Source organism: Acipenser ruthenus, chromosome 41 (assembly GCF_902713425.1).
Source record: "Acipenser ruthenus chromosome 41, fAciRut3.2 maternal haplotype, whole genome shotgun sequence".
NCBI lineage: Eukaryota > Metazoa > Chordata > Actinopteri > Acipenseriformes > Acipenseridae > Acipenser > Acipenser ruthenus.
The window spans coordinates 6235445-6257880 of NC_081229.1; the positions used below are offsets into that span (position 1 = coordinate 6235445).

The 22436-nt window shown below is 44.3% G+C and overlaps 1 protein-coding gene across 1 annotated transcript; it reads left to right on the forward strand.

The window, feature by feature from the left end:
* The first annotated feature begins 476 nt into the window (after positions 1-476).
* On the forward strand, positions 477-20624 carry LOC117968630 (proteasome subunit beta type-7-like). The gene is made up of 8 exons (XM_059011020.1): positions 477-666; positions 7364-7457; positions 9781-9878; positions 12869-13009; positions 15326-15441; positions 18330-18388; positions 18988-19139; positions 19988-20624. Exons 1-8 carry the CDS (start codon positions 602-604, stop codon positions 20097-20099), a joined length of 837 nt encoding a protein of 278 aa, XP_058867003.1. The 5' UTR covers positions 477-601; the 3' UTR covers positions 20100-20624.
* The last annotated feature ends 1812 nt before the right edge of the window (positions 20625-22436 follow it).

Genomic DNA, 22436 nt, shown 5'->3' on the forward strand with positions numbered 1-22436 from the left:
TTATTTTTACATACAATTACATTATTTTTTATACATTATTTTACATACAATTACCCATTTATACAGTTGGGTTTTTACTGGAGCAATCTAAGTAAAGTACCTTGCTCAAGGGTACAGCAGCAGTGTCCCCTACGCGGGATTGAACCCACGACCCTCCGGTCAAGAGTCCAGAGCCCTAACTCCACACTGCTGCCCTATCATGTGAATACAACTCATCTCATTATTCTGAGCTGGATGCTCATTTAAATACATTATCATACAATTTATTTAAAGTAATACGGAAATCATTAACGTGCACAATAATTGCAATTATCGCGCACCGTAAAGTTTCATAAATGAGTCCCTTTGAATAACCCAACCCATCAATATACGCCCAGGTTGCAATACACCCGGTTCGTCGCGAGAGGGAGACAGAGCACTACATCCATCTTCTAAACTGTCCCGCAATGAGAGGTAATTTTGCTGTGAAGAAATCATGTGATACAAAAGATGAAAGTGAAAGTTTAATTTTTTGTTGTATGTATGTTTGTGCGCACGCAGCAAGCAAGTCATCTTCCTGTCTCTCCATCTCTCTCTCTCTCAAATCTACACACACTCCACGATGCTGCTCAGTGCAAAGCCTAGCTTCGCTCCTGTCGGTGGATTCAACTTTGAAAATGTTCGGAGGTGAGTTTTTGCGTTTCGTTCAGGTTGAATCGACACAAGCTGTGCAAGGCAGGTGTGAGGCCTAGCACTGTTACAGCAGCAATGATGACCGCGCTGTTCACAACGTGTGTCCGCTTGACTCGAGTTACCAAAGTTAAGGAAATGATCAGATACAGTCGTTTTTATATAAAATAAATACAAAGTTTGGAAACAAAACAGGCCATTCCTTTGTGATTTTTAAAAGGGTTTGTGAGGTATTGTGTCAAATAGTGTCTCATTTGTAGTCAGAACACATGCGCAGTCATGCAAATTAATTTGCGCATGCTTAGAATATTTTTCATATTTCAGTTTGAATCAGTACATGAAAATGGAAGAAATGGTTTTAGAAAACATTTATATTTTCTTCTACCTGAGGGTAAATACCCGAGTATTTGTTGCAAAAATCAACAAAGAAGTTTGAGAAGATATGCCGACACGTCCTCTTTGGAAGGCAGCAAAGCACAGAATTGAACATTACAGAACCCACCAGATTAGTCGGCAGATTTTCTTTTAACAGTTTGACACCTAAATGAAAAGTTATGCTTATGATGTTTCATAAATAGAGAAATGGTAATATTTACTAGAATCGTCATATTCTGTATATGAACTGCTCCTAAACGTACCAGTGATGAGTGTTTCACTGTCTGATGGGCTACCGGTTGTCGCAGGTAACCAGGGTGCGTTTTGATGGGGGGGTGGTTGTCATCCCCGGGGGTTGGTATTTAAAATTATAAATGTTTGCTCCATCGCTACATTGTATTAACATGATTAAAAGAAAGAAAAAGAAATGGAGTTTGGTTTCACTGGATCCGGATCATGAGGTTCGGCTGTATAAAGTGGATCAGGCTCGGATTCCACTCACCCGTCATTGTCATCCACCAGTAGTGCTGTACGCACCGGAGCAAGGCAAATTAACCAATCAGCTGTTACTTTTATTATCATTGGAAGGGCATACTAATACTAAAGAAAAAAGAAATGAAGACAGGACACTAAAAATCCATAGCAGCTTTTTTTAAACGGCCCCAGAGCCAAAGACTGGAACATACCCGCTGAGCAGAGTGGGAAAAAGGCCAAGATTAACAACAATGAAGTTCTGCAGATGAAGCTGTTAAATACATATGTTTTTATTTTGTTTCATTTATTGTGGTTGCACTCTGTGCAGTTATCAATGAGGTCATGTGCAACAATGCAAGTACTTGTCATGAGTGTGTTTTAACATTATTTTAGTTAGAACATAAGAACATAAGAAAGTTTACAAACGTTTATACAAATGTTTATATAAATAAACATGCAATGCCAGGGACAAGTTAGCTCTGAATAGTATATTGAGGGCTTCTGGGTTTCTGGGTTCTCGTCGTGTTTATCTGCTTTCCTTTTACACGACTCTGAGCACTGTGTAATGTGTTTAATGTGTTTGGCTTCTGAATTAAAACTGAGAAATGTTTTAATGTTAATGTATGAAATTAACTCCAGCCCTAATGTAAGGTATGTGTAATTCTCAACACGGAGGAGAGAGAGAAGGGCTCGCGGAGAAAATTAGAGGTAGTCCATTTTTATTTATTTATTTTTTAAGGAAAAAAAAAAAACTTCCAACTGAATGTACATTTAAAAAAAATGCAAAAGCAGCACAGATCTAAAGATTAGTCATTTTCCCGAGAAACACTGTATGGGGCAGCAGTGTGGAGTAGTGGTTAGGGCTCTGGACTCTTGACCAGAGGGTTGTGGGTTCAATCCCAGGTGGGGGACACTGCTGCTGTACCCTTGAGCAAGGTACTTTAGATTGCTCCAGTAAAAACCCAACTGTATAAATGGGTAATTGTATGTAAAAAATAGTGTGTAAAAAATAATGTAATTGTATGTAAAAATAATGTGATATCTTGTAACAATTGTAAGTCGCCCTGGATAAGGGCGTCTGCTAAGAAATTATTAATAATAATAATAATAATAATAATAATAATAATAATACAATACTGCCTCCCCTGTTCTTCCACTCTGCGCATGTCTTCAGAGTTCTGCACATGCGCAGTTAGCAAAAAGACACCATACGGGGAGGCAGTATTCATTACAACACTGGCAGCCTTTCTGCATCTGTACAGCAGCCCACATTACCAGCAACAAACCCCCAGAGACCAGTGGTTTAACAGGGCCTGACCTGGACGGGATCCCAGGGGCCGCCGCACAATTGCACGAGCACCGCCCGGGGGGGGGGGGCTTAGATCCGCCAGGGTGTCCTCAGCGTAGCTCCAAGCTGGCTGCAAAGCAGGCCTGCAGAGTGAAAAGAAGCGGTCGGCTGACGGCACACGCTTCGAAGGACAGAGTGTGTTTGTCTTCGCCGCTCCCGAGTGGGGGTGGTAGCGGTGAGCTGATCCTAAATACAATTGGACATTTCACATTGGGAGAAAAACGGGGTAAAAATGAATTGGCAACTACTAAATTTATAAAAATAAATAAGTAAATAAATAAATAAATAACAGGGCCTTTGAAAGAGAAATACTTCTGTTGTGTTTTATTTTATTGTATTAAGTCTGGAGAGAGGTTAAGGAACAGATCATATTCAGAAATGTGTTTTCCTTTAATGTAACCTGTTCTAATAAGCCCTTTCACAAAAGTTGTACCGGAATGATGCAGGTAAAATTAGTTTTGGTTTAGAATATAGCAATACGACACCACTTTCTGTCCTAACTCACTTTTCAACACCAGTACAAAAGCGATACTGTTGTGATATACCTGTCTGTGTCTGGGTGATATCGATACACTTCATCACAGATATTCTGTATTACACAAGATACTCAACTCCACTGATTCTCTATGGGGACCTCCGTCACACTGGGATATCGAGAGCTCGGGAGAAGATTTTCTATTAAGAGTCAATGGAGCGGTGTTGAATTGAGCTGATTTTATCTGTTTAAAAATATTTAAAAAAACGTATATTCTATTTTAGTCTTGCCCATGGCCCGTTTAATAATTCAAATAAAAAGGGTGAGCAAAACAAAACACTTCAAACCAAAACAGCATGGTGGCCAAAACAGATACGAACAAAACACACAAATATCGTGCTGGTGCATAACCAGCATGCCTAGATGCCCAGCAACTGCTGCTTCTCTTTCACTTCTCTTTTACTCATGACTCTCGTTCCGCCTCTGAACACACTAACACTGTTCAGCCAGAGCTGCTTGTTTTATATTGTGGCCGAGGGATCAGCTGGCTCTCAATTACCTAATTTAATAATAATAATAATAATAATCTTTATTTATAGAGCGCCTTTCATACAACAAGGTTCAAGGCGCTGCACAAAAAACAAAAAAGAAGGTAACAGAACACAAAGATTAAAATCAAAGCTAATAAAATGGCATGAATTGATGAATAAGTTAAACAGTTACAGTTAAAAAAACAAACAAAAAAAAACAAAACATCATATCGCAAAAAGAGAAAAGACACAATTTAAAACAACTAAAAACAACAAAATATAAAATCAAAAAGCTAAATTATAAAAATAGGTCTTAAGCCTAGATTTAAAAGTAGCTACTGTAGGTGAACCTCTGACATGGTCGGGGAGAGAGTTCCACAGCTGCTCCACAGTTCCACAATTTACCCCTCAACCACATTCAGCACCGGGTTTCTCATAGGCGTGGTCAACAGCCAGTTTAGCAATAAACAGTGTTTTTAACACACCAAACCTTACATTTAAATAATAATAACACAACACAAATACAAAATAATGTATATACACACAAGGGCGTGGTGTACCCCATCACAGCGTTTCACACAGTACAGAGTAGACAGGTGCAATTATCAAACAGATGAGCGTTTCACACAGTACAGAGTAGACAGGTGCAATTATCAAACAGATGAGCGTTTCACACAGTACAGAGTAGACAGGTGCAATTATCAAACAGATGAGCGTTTCACACAGTACAGAGTAGACAGGTGCAATTATCAAACAGATGAGCGTTTCACACAGTACAGAGTAGACAGGTGCAATTATCAAACAGATGAGCGTTTCACACAGTACAGAGTAGACAGGTGCAATTATCAAACAGATGAGCGTTTCACACAGTACAGAGTAGACAGGTGCAATTATCAAACAGATGAGCGTTTCACACAGTACAGAGTAGACAGGTGCAATTATCAAACAGATGAGCGTTTCACACAGTACAGAATAGACAGGTGCAATTATCAAACAGATGAGCGTTTCACACAGTACAGAGTAGACAGGTGCAATTATCAAACAGATGAGCGTTTCACACAGTACAGAGTAGACAGGTGCAATTATTAAACAGATGAGCGTTTCACACAGTACAGAATAGACAGGTGCAATTATCAAACAGATGAGCGTTTCACACAGTACAGAATAGACAGGTGCAATTATCAAACAGATGAGCGTTTCACACAGTACAGAGTAGACAGGTGCAATTATCAAACAGATGAGCGTTTCACACAGTACAGAGTAGACAGGTGCAATTATCAAACAGATGAGCGTTTCACACAGTACAGAATAGACAGGTGCAATTATCAAACAGATGAGCGTTTCACACAGTACAGAATAGACAGGTGCAATTATCAAACAGATGAGCGTTTCACACAGTACAGAATAGACAGGTGCAATTATCAAACAGATGAGCGTTTCACACAGTACAGAATAGACAGGTGCAATTATCAAACAGATGAGCATTTCACACAGTACAGAGTAGACAGGTGCAATTATCAAACAGATGAGCGTTTCACACAGTACAGAATAGACAGGTGCAATTATCAAACAGATGAGCGTTTCACACAGTACAGAATAGACAGGTGCAATTATCAAACAGATGAGCGTTTCACACAGTACAGAATAGACAGGTGCAATTATCAAACAGATGAGCGTTTCACACAGTACAGAGTAGACAGGTGCAATTATCAAACAGATGAGCGTTTCACACAGTACAGAGTAGACAGGTGCAATTATCAAACAGATGAGCGTTTCACACAGTACAGAATAGACAGGTGCAATTATCAAACAGATGAGCGTTTCACACAGTACAGAATAGACAGGTGCAATTATCAAACAGATGAGCGTTTCACACAGTACAGAATAGACAGGTGCAATTATCAAACAGATGAGCGTTTCACACAGTACAGAATAGACAGGTGCAATTATCAAACAGATGAGCATTTCACACAGTACAGAGTAGACAGGTGCAATTATCAAACAGATGAGCGTTTCACACAGTACAGAATAGACAGGTGCAATTATCAAACAGATGAGCGTTTCACACAGTACAGAGTAGACAGGTGCAATTATCAAACAGATGAGCGTTTCACACAGTACAGAGTAGACAGGTGCAATTATCAAACAGATGAGCGTTCCACACAGTACAGAGTAGACAGGTGCAATTATCAAACAGATGAGCGTTTCACACAGTACAGAATAGACAGGTGCAATTATCAAACAGATGAGCGTTTCACACAGTACAGAGTAGACAGGTGCAATTATCAAACAGATGAGCGTTTCACAAAGTACAGAGTAGACAGGTGCAATTATCAAACAGGTGAGCGTTTCACACAGTACAGAGTAGACAGGTGCAATTATCAAACAGATGAGCGTTTCACACAGTACAGAGTAGACAGGTGCAATTATCAAACAGATGAGCGTTTCACACAGTACAGAGTAGACAGGTATAATTATAAAACAGAGATGAACTGTAATAGTGGCTCACCAGAATTTGCGCGACAGTTTCAAAAGATGGCAAATGAAAAAGAGCTCTTTGTGATATGCAAGATTAATATATATATATATATATTAAAAAATTATAAAAAAGAATCAACACAGCAGCCCTTGAGCCTCTATTTAAAGGTTTTAGACAGCAAAAAGTAAACAAACCAGATAATGCATGTGCATCCTTAGTGATCTCTGGAAAGCCATCTGGAACAAAAATGCGTTGTGCTGCTGAGAGCGAGCCGGAATCTCATGGGACTGAAATGACTCGCTTTTTCAATTAAAAAATGTGACATATTGTAAGGGCTTGCTGTAAAATACAGGCACACACACAGGGGCCATGCCCCACGCCCCCTGCCCCCCGCTGCTCTGCTGTCTCTGCCTGCGTTCAGCAATATAAGGGCTTGTATTACTTTTTAAAAAACAAACGAATATCCGAACGAGTATTTAAATTATGAGTGAATATCCTAACATGAAAATCCTGTGTTTGTCCCAGCTCGAATATATTTGTATTGTTTTATTTGTATATTGTTACAGTGTTGTATCGTTGTGTTACAGTGTTGTTGTATCGTTGTGTTGTTGTATTGTGTTACAGTGTTGTATCGTTGTGTTGTTGTATTGTGTTAGTGTTGTTGTATTGTTGTGTTGTTGTATTAGTGTTACAGTGTTGTATCGTTGTGTTGTTGTATTAGTGTTACAGTGTTGTTGTATCATTGTGTTGTTGTATTAGTGTTACAGTGTTGTTGTATCGTTGTGTTGTTGTATTGTGTTACAGTGTTGTTGTATCGTTGTGTTGTTGTATTAGTGTTACAGTGTTGTTGTATCGTTGTGTTGTTGTATTAGTGTTACAGTGTTGTTGTATCGTTGTGTTGTTGTATTAGTGTTACAGTGTTGTTGTATCGTTGTGTTGTTGTATTAGTGTTACAGTGTTGTTGTATCGTTGTGTTGTTGTATTTGTGTTACAGTGTCATTGTGTGTTCACAGGAACGCCATGCTGGAAGAGCAGATGTCTGGACAGGGGTTCAAGGCCCCCAAAGCACGGAAGACTGGTACCACCATCGCAGGAATTATATTCAAGGTAAGATCTGCTCCCTGCAGCTGATGAGTTAATAACATTGATGACAGCGTGACACCCGCACTTCCCTTATAAAAGTGTCCCACAGTGAAAGCATGGTAAAGAATAGCGAGGTATGGTAAAGCATCTTAATAAACATGTCAAACCAGGATAAACTATGGTAAATGCATAGTATAACCAAGGGAACATTGGGGGAACTGTAAAAACACTGTGCTATGCTAAACGTGACGCCTGGATTGCAGAGCTCCCTCTTTATTATTATTATTTATTTCTTAGCAGACGCCCTTATCCAGGGTGACTTACAATTGTTACAAGATATCACATTATTTTTACATACAATTACCCATTTATACAGTTGGGTTTTTACTGGAGCAATCTAGGTAAAGTACCTTGCTCAAGGGTACAGCAGCAGTATCCCCCACCTGGGATTGAACCCATGACCCTCCGGTCAAGAGTCCAGAGCCCTAGCCACTATTCCACACTGCTGCCCTATAGTTTAGTTGAATGGTTAGCCATTGGTGTTTGAAGCAGGTGCTGTGGGTTCGTATTTGAAGCGGGTGCTGTGGGTTCGTGTTTGAAGTGGGTGCTGTGGGTTCATGTTTGAAGCGGGTGCTGTGGGTTCATGCTTGAAGCGGGTGCTGTGGGTTCATGTTTGAAGCAGGTGCTGTGTGTTCATGTTTGAAGCGGGTGCTGTGGGTTCATGTTTGAAGCGGGTGCTGTGGGTTCGTGTTTGAAGCGGGTGCTGTGGGTTCATGTTTGAAGCGGGTGCTGTGGGTTTGTGTTTGAAGTGGGTGCTGTGGGTTCATGTTTGAAGCGGGTGCTGTGGGTTTGTGTTTGAAGCGGGTGCTGTGGGTTCATGTTTGAAGCAGGTGCTGTGGGTTCATGTTTGAAGCGGGTGCTGTGGGTTCGTATTTGAAGCAGGTGCTGTGGGTTCATGTTTGAAGCGGGTGCTGTGGGTTCGTATTTGAAGCGGGTGCTGTGGGTTCATGTTTGAAGCGGGTGCTGTGGGTTCGTGTTTGAAGTGGGTGCTGTGGGTTCATGTTTGAAGCGGGTGCTGTGGGTTCGTGTTTGAAGCGGGTGCGGTGGGTTCATGTTTGAAGCGGGTGTTGTGGGTTCATGTTTGAAGCGGGTGCTGTGGGTTCGTATTTGAAGCAGGTGCTGTGGGTTCATGTTTGAAGCGGGTGCTGTGGGTTCGTATTTGAAGCGGGTGCTGTGGGTTCATGTTTGAAGCGGGTGCTGTGGGTTCGTGTTTGAAGTGGGTGCTGTGGGTTCATGTTTGAAGCGGGTGTGGTGGGTTCATGTTTGAAGCGGGTGCTGTGGGTTCATGTTTGAAGTGGGTGCTGTGGGTTCATGTTTGAAGCGGGTGCTGTGGGTTCATGTTTGAAGTGGGTGCTGTGGGTTCATGTTTGAAGCGAGTGGTGTTGGTTCATGTTTGAAGTGGGTGCTGTGGGTTCATGTTTGAAGCGGGTGCTGTGGGTTCATGTTTGAAGCGGGTGCTGTGGGTTCATGTTTGAAGCGGGTGCTGTGCGGTTCATGTTTGAAGCGGGTGCTGTGGGTTCATGTTTGAAGCGGGTGCTGTGGGTTCATGTTTGAAGCAGGTGCTGTGGGTTCATGTTTGAAGCGGGTGCTGTGGGTTCATGTTTGAAGCGGGTGTTGTGGGTTCGTGTTTGAAGCGGGTGCTGTGGGTTCGTATTTGAAGCGGGTGCTGTGGGTTCATGTTTGAAGCGGGTGCTGTGGGTTCATGTTTGAAGTGGGTGCTGTGGGTTCATGTTTGAAGCGGGTGCTGTGGGTTCATGTTTGAAGTGGGTGCTGTGGGTTCATGTTTGAAGCGAGTGCTGTTGGTTCATGTTTGAAGTGGGTGCTGTGGGTTCATGTTTGAAGCGGGTGCTGTGGGTTCATGTTTGAAGCGGGTGCTGTGGGTTCATGTTTGAAGCGGGTGCTGTGGGTTCATGTTTGAAGCGGGTGCTGTGGGTTCATGTTTGAAGCGGGTGCTGTGGGTTCATGTTTGAAGTGGGTGCTGTGGGTTCATGTTTGAAGCGAGTGCTGTGGGTTCATGTTTGAAGCGGGTGCTGTGGGTTCATGTTTGAAGTAGGTGCTGTGGGTTCATGTTTGAAGCGGGTGCTGTGGGTTCATGTTTGATTGTTTCATTGTGTCTCATTGTTTCAATGAGATGTTAACCCTGTCAGTGACACCTCACAATGAGACCCTAACCCTATACCTATCAGTAACATCACATTGAGACCCCTTTATCAGCTTTTCTGAGTGACAGCTCACATTGAGACCCCTTTATCAGCTTGTCTGCAGTTGACTGTGTTTTATCCTGCAGGACGGTGTGATTCTGGGAGCTGACACCAGGGCCACTGATGACATGGTGGTGGCCGATAAGAACTGCATGAAGATCCATCACATCGCTCCCAACATCTAGTGAGTACGAGACCAGAGACACTGAGAAACCATGCTGCGGAGCTGCATTATTATTATCTTGTTATAAACAGGAAAACATGGAATCACTTTGAACCCTTTGTGAAAGTGTCCCATAGTAAAAGCACAGCAAGGTGTAATAAAGCACAGTGACAGCATGGTAAAGCACAGCAAGGTGTAATAAAGCACAGTGACAGCATGGTACAGTTTCAAATAGTAAAAGCACATCAAAGTGTAATAAAGCACAGTGAAGCATAGGTAGCATTGTAAAGAATAGCGAGGTATAGTAATGCATATTAATAAACAACATGGCAAACCAGGATAAACTATGGTGAATGCATAATATAAGCATGGCAAAACTGCAAAAATACTGTGCAAAAAATACTCTGGTAACACTGAGGTGTTCAGAGTTTGGAGCTTAAACATTGAAACTTTGGAAGAATAAACATTTAGAATTTTGCCAAGAATGTGCAGGGGAAATATAAGAGAGCAGGGTTTGTCAGTTTCCTATTTAATATTGCTTCACTGTCTTTCTCATATTGAGTTGAGTGCTGTGCACACGCAGTCTTCCACACAGATACATGCTGCAGTCATTCACACAGCGGGATGGAGAGCTTCTCAGGATGGCTCTTCTCATTGGTTACAGACATTCCCAGTATAAGCGTTTAGGAAATGAAACTAACACCCCTACCTGAATGTTAAAGTGAGCATCACAAACAAAATAGTCCCAAAACATGTTTCCGCCATGCACATCCATGCATTACACAGGGTCTCAAACACACAGGTCTCAAACACACAGCTCTCAAACACACAGCTCTCAAACACACCCATTTATTACACACAGTCTCAAACACACCCATTCATTACACAGGGTCTCAAACACACCCATTCATTACACAGGGTCTCAAACACACCCATTCATTACACAGGGTCTCAAACACACCCATTCATTACACAGGGTCTCAAACACACCCACTCATTACACAGGGTCTCAAACACACCCACTCATTACACAGGGTCTCAAACACACAGGTCTCAAACACACCCATTCATTACACAGGGTCTCAAACACGCCCATTCATTACACAGGGTCTCAAACACACCCATTCATTACACAGGGTCTCAAACACACCCATTCATTACACAGGGTCTCAAACACACCCACTCATTACACAGGGTCTCAAACACACCCACTCATTACACAGGGTCTCAAACACACAGGTCTCAAACACACCCATTCATTACACAGGGTCTCAAACACGCCCATTCATTACACAGGGTAAACACACCCATTCATTACACAGGGTCTCAAACACACCCATTCATTACACAGGGTCTCAAACACACCCATTCATTACACAGGGTCTCAAACACACCCACTCATTACACAGGGTCTCAAACACACCCACTCATTACACAGGGTCTCAAACACACAGGTCTCAAACACACCCATTCATTACACAGGGTCTCAAACACGGCCATTCATTACACAGGGTCTCAAACACACCCATTCATTACACAGGGTCTCAAACACACCCATTCATTACACAGGGTCTCAAACACACCCACTCATTACACAGGGTCTCAAACACACAGGTCTCAAACACACCCATTCATTACACAGGGTCTCAAACACACCCATTCATTACACAGGGTCTCAAACACACCCACTCATTACACAGGGTCTCAAACACACCCATTCATTACACAGGGTCTCAAACACACCCATTCATTACACAGGGTCTCAAACACACCCATTCATTACACAGGGTCTCAAACACACAGGTCTCAAACACACCCACTCATTACACAGGGTCTCAAACACACCCATTCATTACACAGGGTCTCAAACACACCCACTCATTACACAGGGTCTCAAACACACCCACTCATTACACAGGGTCTCAAACACACCCATTCATTACACAGGGTCTCAAACACACCCATTCATTACACAGGGTCTCAAACACACCCATTCATTACACAGGGTCTCAAACACACCCATTCATTACACAGGGTCTCAAACACACAGGTCTCAAACACACCCATTCATTACACAGGGTCTCAAACACACCCATTCATTACACAGGGTCTCAAACACACAGGTCTCAAACACACCCACTCATTACACAGGGTCTCAAACACACCCATTCATTACACAGGGTCTCAAACACACAGGTCTCAAACACGCCCATTCATTACACAGGGTCTCAAACACACCCACTCATTACACAGGGTCTCAGATGTGTAGTTTTGAAAGAAACGTGTTTTAGCAAACGTGTCTTCACATTTCAAAACTTGATGTCTGCGCTGTACTGGTGAAATAAAGCCATGCGTTCAGATAGTGTTGCACTTCCTTGGTCACTATACCCGGCTTCTTTCCTGTAAATAACCAATCAGCTGCTTTCTCTGTGGACTGACATGCTTTCAGCCAGTAACCATCTTAGACCCAGAAGACATGCTCAAGAAGGTATAACAGCAACAGAATTCTTGGTAAGCAGGGCAAACAAACTGAGAACTGAGTGTAGTACTAGATATCTGATTTACGATTTCAGGAACGGTTTTGTTAGCTGTAATCACAGTAAGTGAAATGTGAGTGTGCTGATTGTGTACGTATTAGACTAGGGCTGCACAGACAGATGATTCCATTACTGGGATTGTGCTCTCCACAGAAATCAGCGGCTGACGATCAGGTGAAGGTCATTGGTGTTGATCTGGCTGATTTACTATCCCAACTGAAACAAGTGAAGAGACAGCTGCTTGGGTTTGTGATGATCGCTGCTTTTGGACCGTGGAGAACAGCGATCCACACAAACCCACTTCACTTGTTTCTCTTGGAATGGTAAATTTAGCCCAATCAACAGCAATGGCCCTCCCTTGTGGAGAGCTGTCTGGTAGTTTCATGCAGGTCTATCAGACATCACCCTTGCAGAGGTGTGAGTGGCACTAGTCAGACCGTGTTGAGTTGATTCAGCCCCCCTCTCCTCCCCCAGCTGCTGCGGAGCGGGCGTGGCTGCGGACGCTGAGGTCATCACTCAGATGATGTCATCGCAGCTGCAGCTGCACGCCCTGTCAACAGGACGGGCTGCGCGCGTCGTCACGGTTACCAGGCTGCTCAAACAGATGCTGTTCAGGTGAGGAAACCAAAACTAAACTCAAGCACGCTCTCAGCTTCACTGAGATCAACCTGTTTACATTGTAATGAAACCATAATATGTATGGATGGAAAGAACTCTTATTGCACAGCAGTTTCACCCATCCTCGGTTTTACTACAAGCTTGATTAGCCACAGTGTAGAGGTAACAGTAGTACTACTAGTAATACTAATAGTAAAACCAGAAATGGTTCTTATTTCCTAACACATCTTATTTTTGGCTGTATGGTAACTGTTTGGAATGATGTGATTGTTGTATTGCTCTTCTAGTTTATGGAGTTTGGTCTGTTTCGGTCTCTCTTTGTATTAGTGCTGCATATACACTGTGGTATCATGGCTGTCAAGGCTGCTCAACGGCAGGAAAGCACACACAGGCTGCAGCTTGCAGTTTAAACTTCACCCACCCTCAACACAAAGACAAGCTGATATACACGAGCGCCTGACACTAATTACAAACACTCAAACAATAATTCAATTAAACAAGCCCCTCACATGCACCCAGGTGTTTCCCATTCAGGCTTATGGGATATGTAGTGTTATTTTAATGTCTTCGGCCATGACACCCCTCACATAGACTACAAAATGACAACACACAGAGTGAATACCCAGTATATATACAGGCAGGGCTCTCATCCTGCCACAAGACTCATTTTAAATACTGAATTTGTGATACGCGTTTTCAGCTGGTTTGTTCATGAATATGTACCCTGCAGCAGCTCTGAATTGTTTATATGACTAGCAGCATTGAATTGTATAAAAAAGCTGTTACGAGAGAAACAAACACTTCTGTCGGTACGTATTGTGTTGAAATGTAAGACAAGTTTAAATTACACAGCAGGCTTGTTTATTTAGTTTTAAAGTTAAAAACATGTTTTATTGTATTTTCTGTTTGAAATCCCAGAAAACTAGCAACACTTAGATACTATTATTTAATATTAATAGGTGAATAAACTAGCGATAACACCTTGTAAACCAGCCACTCAGTTTACACGAAAACTGTGAGCTCTGATGGGCTGAATTATTCGCATCATAAAATGTCTTCTGATCTTGTAACTTTGTGTTTTTTTATTTTGTAGTATAAGTTTTTTTTTTTAATTTATTTTTTGGTACTAGAGAAACCTAGGGAAACTGTGTATCACATTTTGAAAAGACTTTGCTCGGAGAATCACTATCAAAGTAAACTCATTTTAAAACATTCTTCGGTCTTTGTAATATATTGTATTGCATACATCTCCAGTAAACGTTAATTTGGTTTACATTACTAGTTTCTACATTTTATTCATGCATTCTAGTCACACGCAATGACACCTCATTTATCCACGGATTTCACACATGCGTGGACCTGTGTTCCCCCAAGATCGCGGATAACCAGAGTTACATTGTGTGTGTGTGTGTGTGTGTGTATATACAGTATATATATACACGTATATAAATAACAAAAACAACTTTGAAGTAATAGTAAAGGTGCACAAAGTACAACATAAATGCAAAAGTATTCAGGATGTTTCGGACAGGAGTCCTTCATCACCTAAAATGCCACTGAGTCCATTGAGTTGTTTGTTTTTAAGAATGAAAGTCAGCTTGCGTTCTGTCTGCTTTCTGGTGCCTGTGTTCCATAGCATTTGTAAGTTCCACAGACAGTGACATCATCAATAGAATGCCCATCAGTATAAAAATGTATAGCTACAGGTGGCAAGGTGGATTTGATCATGATGCTTCTGAGGTGTTCTACAAAGCCATCTGCTAAACGTCTTTCAGTCTCTCCAACATAAAGCAGGTTGCACTTTTTGCAGATGATGCTGTAGCGATCCTAACGCAAAGTCTATAGCAAAAGCTATTAGTGACTGAAAATGAATATTACTTCCCTGAAATAATGTGAGTACCCAGGGTAGCAGGATTGAGCAACAGAGCGAATAAAATTGCAGTATGTCAGGTAGAACTATAACAAAATGTGCATTGAAATGTGCATCGTTCACATAAATACAGATAGAATCAATTCATTCCTTAGCAACGCGTCTCCTGTTGTGCATCCCAGCTGCTTCCATAAAGGCACGCAGGCACCCAATAACCAGTGGCAGGGTCTCCGTGTCACACAGGCATATGAGGGTCCCATTTTGGTTTCCATGCTGACACCTCTTATTTGAGTGTAAAAATCTCCAGGGAAAGAGAAAGAATTTAATGTGAGAAGAAGCTCTGCCAGTTTCAGTAATTTGTTGTGTATATCCAGCCTAACCTTTTCATTGTGGGTGGAGTCTTGTCATTGTGATGTAACAATGCCCCCTGTTTCTCCCCCCAGGTACCAGGGCCGTATTGGCGCCTCCCTGATTGTGGGCGGGTACGATGTGACTGGGCCACACCTCTACAGCATCTACCCACACGGCTCCTTTGACAAGCTGCCCTACGTTACCATGGGTATGGACTAAAGGGTGAGGGGGCGGGCTGTAAATAGAACCAGCAAAATCCACTTTCATCTGAAGAAGAAACTTTTGAGGTCCTGAAAGCTAGTTATTTTATATCATCCCCAGCCAAGATCAGCAACTGTATGAGAATAGGATTCGAACCCAATGGCATGAGTCACCCTGCACTCGACTAGAGATGGCACTCCAGAATCTGCATGTGTAGTGAGCCCCTGTTCCTCAGTGTGACCCCAATCTCTGCATGTGTACTGAGCCCCTGTTCCTCAGTGTGACCCCAATCTCTGCATGTGTAGTGAGCCCCCGTTCCTCAGTGTGACCCCAATCTCTGCATGTGTAGTGAACCCCTGTTCCTCAGTGTGACCCCAAGCCCGTTCCTCAGTGTGTCCTGGGCTCTTGTGTGTAAAGTCAGCCCCTGTTGCTCAGTGTGTCCTGGGCTCTCGTGTGTAAGCTCCTGTTCCTCAGTGTATCCTGGGCTCTCGTGTGTAAGTCTGTTCCTCAGTGTGTCCTGGGCTCTTGTGTGTAAAGTCAGCCCCTGTTGCTCAGTGTGTCCTGGGCTCTCGTGTGTAAGCTCCTGTTCCTCAGTGTGTCCTGGGCTCTCGTGTGTAAGCCCGTTCTTCAGTGTGTCCTGGGCTCTTGTGTGTAAAGTCAGCCCCTGTTCCTCAGTGTGTCTTGGGCTCTCGTGTGTAAGCTCCTGTTCCTCAGTGTGTCCTGGGCTCTCGTGTGTAAGCCCGTTCTTCAGTGTGTCCTGGGCTCTTGTGTGTAAAGTCGGCCCCTGTTGCTCAGTGTGTCCTGGGCTCTTGTGTGTAAAGTCAGCCCCTGTTCCTCAGTGTGTCCTGGGCTCTCGTGTGTAAGCTCCTGTTCCGAAGTGTGTCCTGGGCTCTCATGTGTAAAGTCAGCTCCTGTTCCTCAGTGTGTCCTGGGCTCTCATATGTAAGCCCGTTACTCAGTGTGTCCTGGGCTCTTGTGTGTAAAGTCAGCCCCTGTTGCTCAGTGTGTCCTGGGCTCTTGTGTGTAAAGTCAGCCCCTGTTCCTCAGTGTGTCCTGGGCTCTCGTGTGTAAGCCCGTTACTCAGTGTGTCCTGGGCTCTTGTGTGTAAAGTCAGCCCCTGTTGCTCAGTGTGTCCTGGGCTCTCGTGTGTAAGCCCGTTACTCAGTGTGTCCTGGGCTCTTGTGTGTAAAGTCAGCCCCTGTTGCTCAGTGTGTCCTGGGCTCTCGTGTGTAAGCTCCTGTTCCTCAGTGTGTCCTGGGCTCTCGTGTGTAAGCTCCTGTTCCTCAGTGTGTCCTGGGCTCTCGTGTGTAAGCCCGTTCTTCAGTGTGTCCTGGGCTCTTGTGTGTAAAGTCAGCCCCTGTTGCTCAGTGTGTCCTGGGCTCTTGTGTGTAAAGTCAGCCCCTGTTCCTCAGTGTGTCCTGGGCTCTCGTGTGTAAGCTCCTGTTCCGAAGTGTGTCCTGGGCTCTCGTGTGTAAAGTCAGCTCCTGTTCCTCAGTGTGTCCTGGGCTCTCGTATGTAAGCCCGTTACTCAGTGTGTCCTGGGCTCTTGTGTGTAAAGTCAGCCCCTGTTGCTCAGTGTGTCCTGGGCTCTTGTGTGTAAAGTCAGCCCCTGTTCCTCAGTGTGTCCTGGGCTCTCGTGTGTAAGCCCGTTACTCAGTGTGTCCTGGGCTCTTGTGTGTAAAGTCAGCCCCTGTTGCTCAGTGTGTCCTGGGCTCTCGTGTGTAAAGTCAGCCCCTGTTCCTCAGTGTGTCCTGGGCTCTCGTGTGTAAGCTCCTGTTCCGAAGTGTGTCCTGGGCTCTCGTGTGTAAAGTCAGCTCCTGTTCCTCAGTGTGTCCTGGGCTCTCGTATGTAAGCCCGTTACTCAGTGTGTCCTGGGCTCTTGTGTGTAAAGTCAGCCCCTGTTGCTCAGTGTGTCCTGGGCTCTTGTGTGTAAAGTCAGCCCCTGTTCCTCAGTGTGTCCTGGGCTCTCGTGTGTAAGCCCGTTACTCAGTGTGTCCTGGGCTCTTGTGTGTAAAGTCAGCCCCTGTTGCTCAGTGTGTCCTGGGCTCTCGTGTGTAAGCCCGTTACTCAGTGTGTCCTGGGCTCTTGTGTGTAAAGTCAGCCCCTGTTGCTCAGTGTGTTCTGGGCTCTCGTGTGTAAGCTCCTGTTCCTCAGTGTGTCCTGGGCTCTTGTGTGTAAAGTCAGCCCCTGTTGCTCAGTGTGTCCTGGGCTCTTGTGTGTAAAGTCAGCCCCTGTTCCTCAGTGTGTCCTGGGCTCTTGTGTAAGCTCCTGTTCCTCAGTGTGTCCTGGGCTCTTGTGTGTAAAGTCAGCACCTGTTCCTCAGTGTGTCCTGGGCTCTCGTATGTAAGCCCGTTACTCAGTGTGTCCTGGGCTCTTGTGTGTAAAGTCAGCTCCTGTTCCTCAGTGTGTCCTGGACACGCGTGTGTAAAGTCAGCCCCTGTTCCTCAGTGTGTCCTGGGCTCTTGTGTGTAAAGTCAGCCCCTGTTCCTCAGTGTGTCCTGGGCTCTTGTGTGTAAAGTCAGCTCCTGTTCCTCAGTGTGTCCTGGACACGCTTGTGTAAAGTCAGCCCCTGTTCCTCAGTGTGTCCTGGGCTCTTGTGTGTAAAGTCAGCCCCTGTTCCTCAGTGTGTCCTGGGCTCTCGTGTGTAAAGTCAGCCCCTGTTCCTCAGTGTGTCCTGGGCTCTCGTGTGTAAAGTCAGCTCCTGTTCCTCAGTGTGTCCTGGGCTCTCGTGTGTAAAGTCAACTCCTGTTCCTCAGTGTGTCCTGGGCTCTCGTATGTAAAGTCAGCTCCTGTTCCTCAGTGTGTCCTGGGCTCTCGTTTGTAAGCCCGTTCCTCAGTGTGTCCTGGGCTTTCGTGTATAAAGCTCTTGTAATCAAGTAGATTTTTCTGTCACAGGGTCTGGATCAGCTTCTGCAATGGCTGTGTTTGAAGACCGGTACAAGCCCAACATGGAGGTAAAACAGACACTGCTAGAAACATAATGTTATAAATGTGTTGGTGTGTGATTCTGGACCCTCTCTCTCTGTCCTGTCTTTGTAGTTCTCTGTGTGTGTGTATGACTCTGGACTGTGTTCGCATAGCTGTTGTAGTTCTGTGTAAGTTGTAGGCCCTCTTGTGCTCTGTAGTTCTGTGTGTGCTCTAAACTATTTCATGACTGTAGACATGTGTGTGTTCTAGACTCTCGTGACTGTGTAGTCATATGTATGTTCTAGACTATCCAGTGACTAGTTGAGTTTGTGTTCTAGACTCTTGTGGCTGTGCAGATGTGTGTGTGTGTGTGTTCTATACTCTCTTGTGTTATATAGTTCTGTGTGTTTTCTAGACTATTTAATGACCATGGTCTTGTGTATGTTCTAGGCACTTCTGTGACTATAGTTCTGTCTGTGTTCGAGACACTCTTGTGACTGTGTAGACCTGCATGTGTTCTAGGCTCTCCCATGACTGTAGTTCTATATGTGTTCTAGACTATGTTCTGTGTGTGTTCTAGACTCTGTTCTGTGTGTATTGGGTTTTCTCTGCTGACTCTGCTTTTTGTTCTCTCTCTGTGTCTCAGTTGGAGGAGGCCCAGCGGCTGGTTCAAGACGCCATCACGGCCGGTATCTTCTGTGACCTGGGCTCCGGCAGCAACGTGGACCTGTGTGTGATCAGCAAGGGCAGTGTGGACATCCTGAGACCCTTCGACCAGCCGGGCAAGAGGGGGTGCAAGTGAGTACAGAGACAGAGTGAGAGGGTACACATAGAGATACACTGAGAGAGATCGGAGTACAGAGGCAGAGACGGAGAGAGAGGGAGAGAGAGGCAGAGACAGAAAGTGAGATACACACACACAGACACTCACTCTCTCACACACACACACAGACACTCACTCTCTCTCACACACACACAGACACTCACTCTCTCTCACACACACACAGACACTCACTCTCTCACACACACACACAGACACTCACTCTCTCACACACACACAGACACTCACTCTCTCACACACACACACAGACACTCACTCTCTCACACACACACACAGACACTCACTCTCTCACACACACACACAGACACTCACTCTCTCACACACACACACAGACACTCACTCTCTCACACACACACAGACACTCACTCTCTCACACACACACACAGACACTCACTCTCTCACACACACACACAGACACTCACTCTCTCACACACACACACACAGACACTCACTCTCTCACACACACACAGACACTCACTCTCTCACACACACACACAGACACTCACTCTCTCACACACACACACAGACACTCACTCTCTCACACACACACACAGACACTCACTCTCTCACACACACACACAGACACTCACTCTCTCACACACACACAGACACTCACTCTCTCACACACACACACAGACACTCACTCTCTCTCACACACACACACAGACACTCACTCTCTCACACACACAGACACTCACTCTCTCACACACACACACAGACACTCACTCTCTCTCACACACACTCGTAAAGCTAGTTCCAATAATATGATGAATTCTAATATTGTCTCTCTCTCCCTCTCTCTTAGGCTTGGACAGTACCGTTATAAAAAGGGCACTACGGCCGTCCTGACCAAGACGGTCACTCCCATCGCAGTGGAACTTGTAGAGGAGACTGTCCAGCGAATGGACACGGAGTAGCATCCACTACAGGGACCCTCACCCGAGTGTGTGTGTCTCAAAGGGCTCCCCCACACACACACACACACACCTCCCCCCCCCCCCGCCCCCGCTGATCCTGTGAACAGTGATGTCCTTCCATTGAGCAGCACACTGCATCGTTCACAACTGAAGCAGGTTTTGCCAGTATGATTATTAAACAGCAGTAGATAATAATGTAAGCAGAACACACACACACACTATAAGATACTAAACCCATTATAACATGTTCCCACGTGTAGAAGCATAGCAAGGCGTAGTGAAGCATAGTAAGAAGCATGGCACGGCATAGGTAGCATTGTAAAGACCGGAGAGGTGTGGTGAAGCATATGAAAAGACATGCGAAACTGTGGTGAAGGTATTGTATAACCATGGGAAAAGCATGGGGGAAAACTGATCAATGATTCCAGAGCATTCAGCCCCCTTGCTTATTTTAGACTGCTGTGTCTTTATCATTTTTTGTAGTTTTTTTTTTCTTGCAATTCAATTAAAAGTGTTAGAACTTGATGATATTGTTGTGTTTTGTTTGTGTCAAGTACCACATTAAATATCGCTGTCATATTGTCCGGGATCAATAAGCTACTAACAACCAAACGAGCAAGATGGGCTGAATGGCCTCCTCTCGTTTGTAAACTTTCTTATATAGAGAGGATACAGTGTAGTTACTCCACAGTATCACCATCATATATAGAGAGGATAGATGGAGAGGGTGCTGTGCAGTTACTCCACACTATCACTATCATATATAGAGAGGATACACGGAGAGGGTGCTGTGCAGTTACTCCACAGTATCACCATCATATATAGAGAGGATAGACGGAGAGGGTGCTGTGCAGTTACTCCACACTATCACCATCATATATAGAGAGGATACATGGAGAGGGTGCTGTGCAGTTACTCCACAGTATCACCATCATATATAGAGAGGATACATGGAGAGGGTGCTGTGCAGTTACTCCACAGTATCACTATCATATATAGAGAGGATACACGGAGAGGGTGCTGTGCAGTTACTCCACAGTATCACCATCATATATAGAGAGGATAGACGGAGAGGGTGCTGTGCAGTTACTCCACAGTATCACCATCATATATAGAGAGGATAGATGGAGAGGGTGCTGTGCAGTTACTCCACACTATCACTATCATATATAGAGAGGATACACGGAGAGGGTGCTGTGCAGTTACTCCACAGTATCACCATCATATATAGAGAGGATAGACGGAGAGGGTGCTGTGCAGTTACTCCACACTATCACCATCATATATAGAGAGGATACATGGAGAGGGTGCTGTGCAGTTACTCCACAGTATCACCATCATATATAGAGAGGATACATGGAGAGGGTGCTGTGCAGTTACTCCACAGTATCACCATCATATATAGAGAGGATACACGGAGAGGGTGCTGTGTAGTTACTCCACAGTATCACTATCATATTTAGAGAGGATAGATGGAGAGGGTGCTGTGCAGTTACTCCACACTATCACTATCATATATAGAGAGGATACATGGAGAGGGTGCTGTGCAGTTACTCCACAGTATCACCATCATATATAGAGAGGATACACGGAGAGGATACAGTGTAGTTACTCCACAGTATCACCATCATATATAGAGAGGATACACGGAGAGGGTGCTGTGTAGTTACTCCACAGTATCACTATCATATTTAGAGAGGATAGATGGAGAGGGTGCTGTGCAGTTACTCCACACTATCACTATCATATATAGAGAGGATACACGGAGAGGGTGCTGTGCAGTTACTCCACAGTATCACCATCATATATAGAGAGGATAGACGGAGAGGGTGCTGTGCAGTTACTCCACACTATCACCATCATATATAGAGAGGATACATGGAGAGGGTGCTGTGCAGTTACTCCACAGTATCACCATCATATATAGAGAGGATACATGGAGAGGGTGCTGTGCAGTTACTCCACAGTATCACCATCATATATAGAGAGGATAGACGGAGAGGGTGCTGTGCAGTTACTCCACACTATCACCATCATATATAGAGAGGATACACGGAGAGGGTGCTGTGCAGTTACTCCACACTATCACCATCATATATAGAGAGGATACATGGAGAGGGTGCTGTGCAGTTACTCCACACTATCACTGAATAAGCCGCAAGCCCCCGAAGTTGGCTAAATTCAATAAAAGTAAACTATTTTGTTTACATTTCACAAAAAATAGAGCAACTTCTGCGGGTACTTGTAGGATTTCCACTATGATTTGAATAACTCAGTCACAGTGTGTTTAATGAACCACAAAGTGCTTTAGTGTGGCTGCCATCTTACACTCTCACC

Bases quoted from the DNA above. Each gene is read 5' to 3' on its own strand.
- LOC117968630 (XM_059011020.1), top strand. From the start codon at position 602: ATGCTGCTCAGTGCAAAGCCTAGCTTCGCTCCTGTCGGTGGATTCAAC. The intron at 18,389-18,987 runs GTAAAACAGACA...TCTGTGTCTCAG, and splicing joins GGTACAAGCCCAACATGGAG to TTGGAGGAGGCCCAGCGGCT. The intron at 19,140-19,987 runs GTGAGTACAGAG...CCTCTCTCTTAG, and splicing joins CCGGGCAAGAGGGGGTGCAA to GCTTGGACAGTACCGTTATA.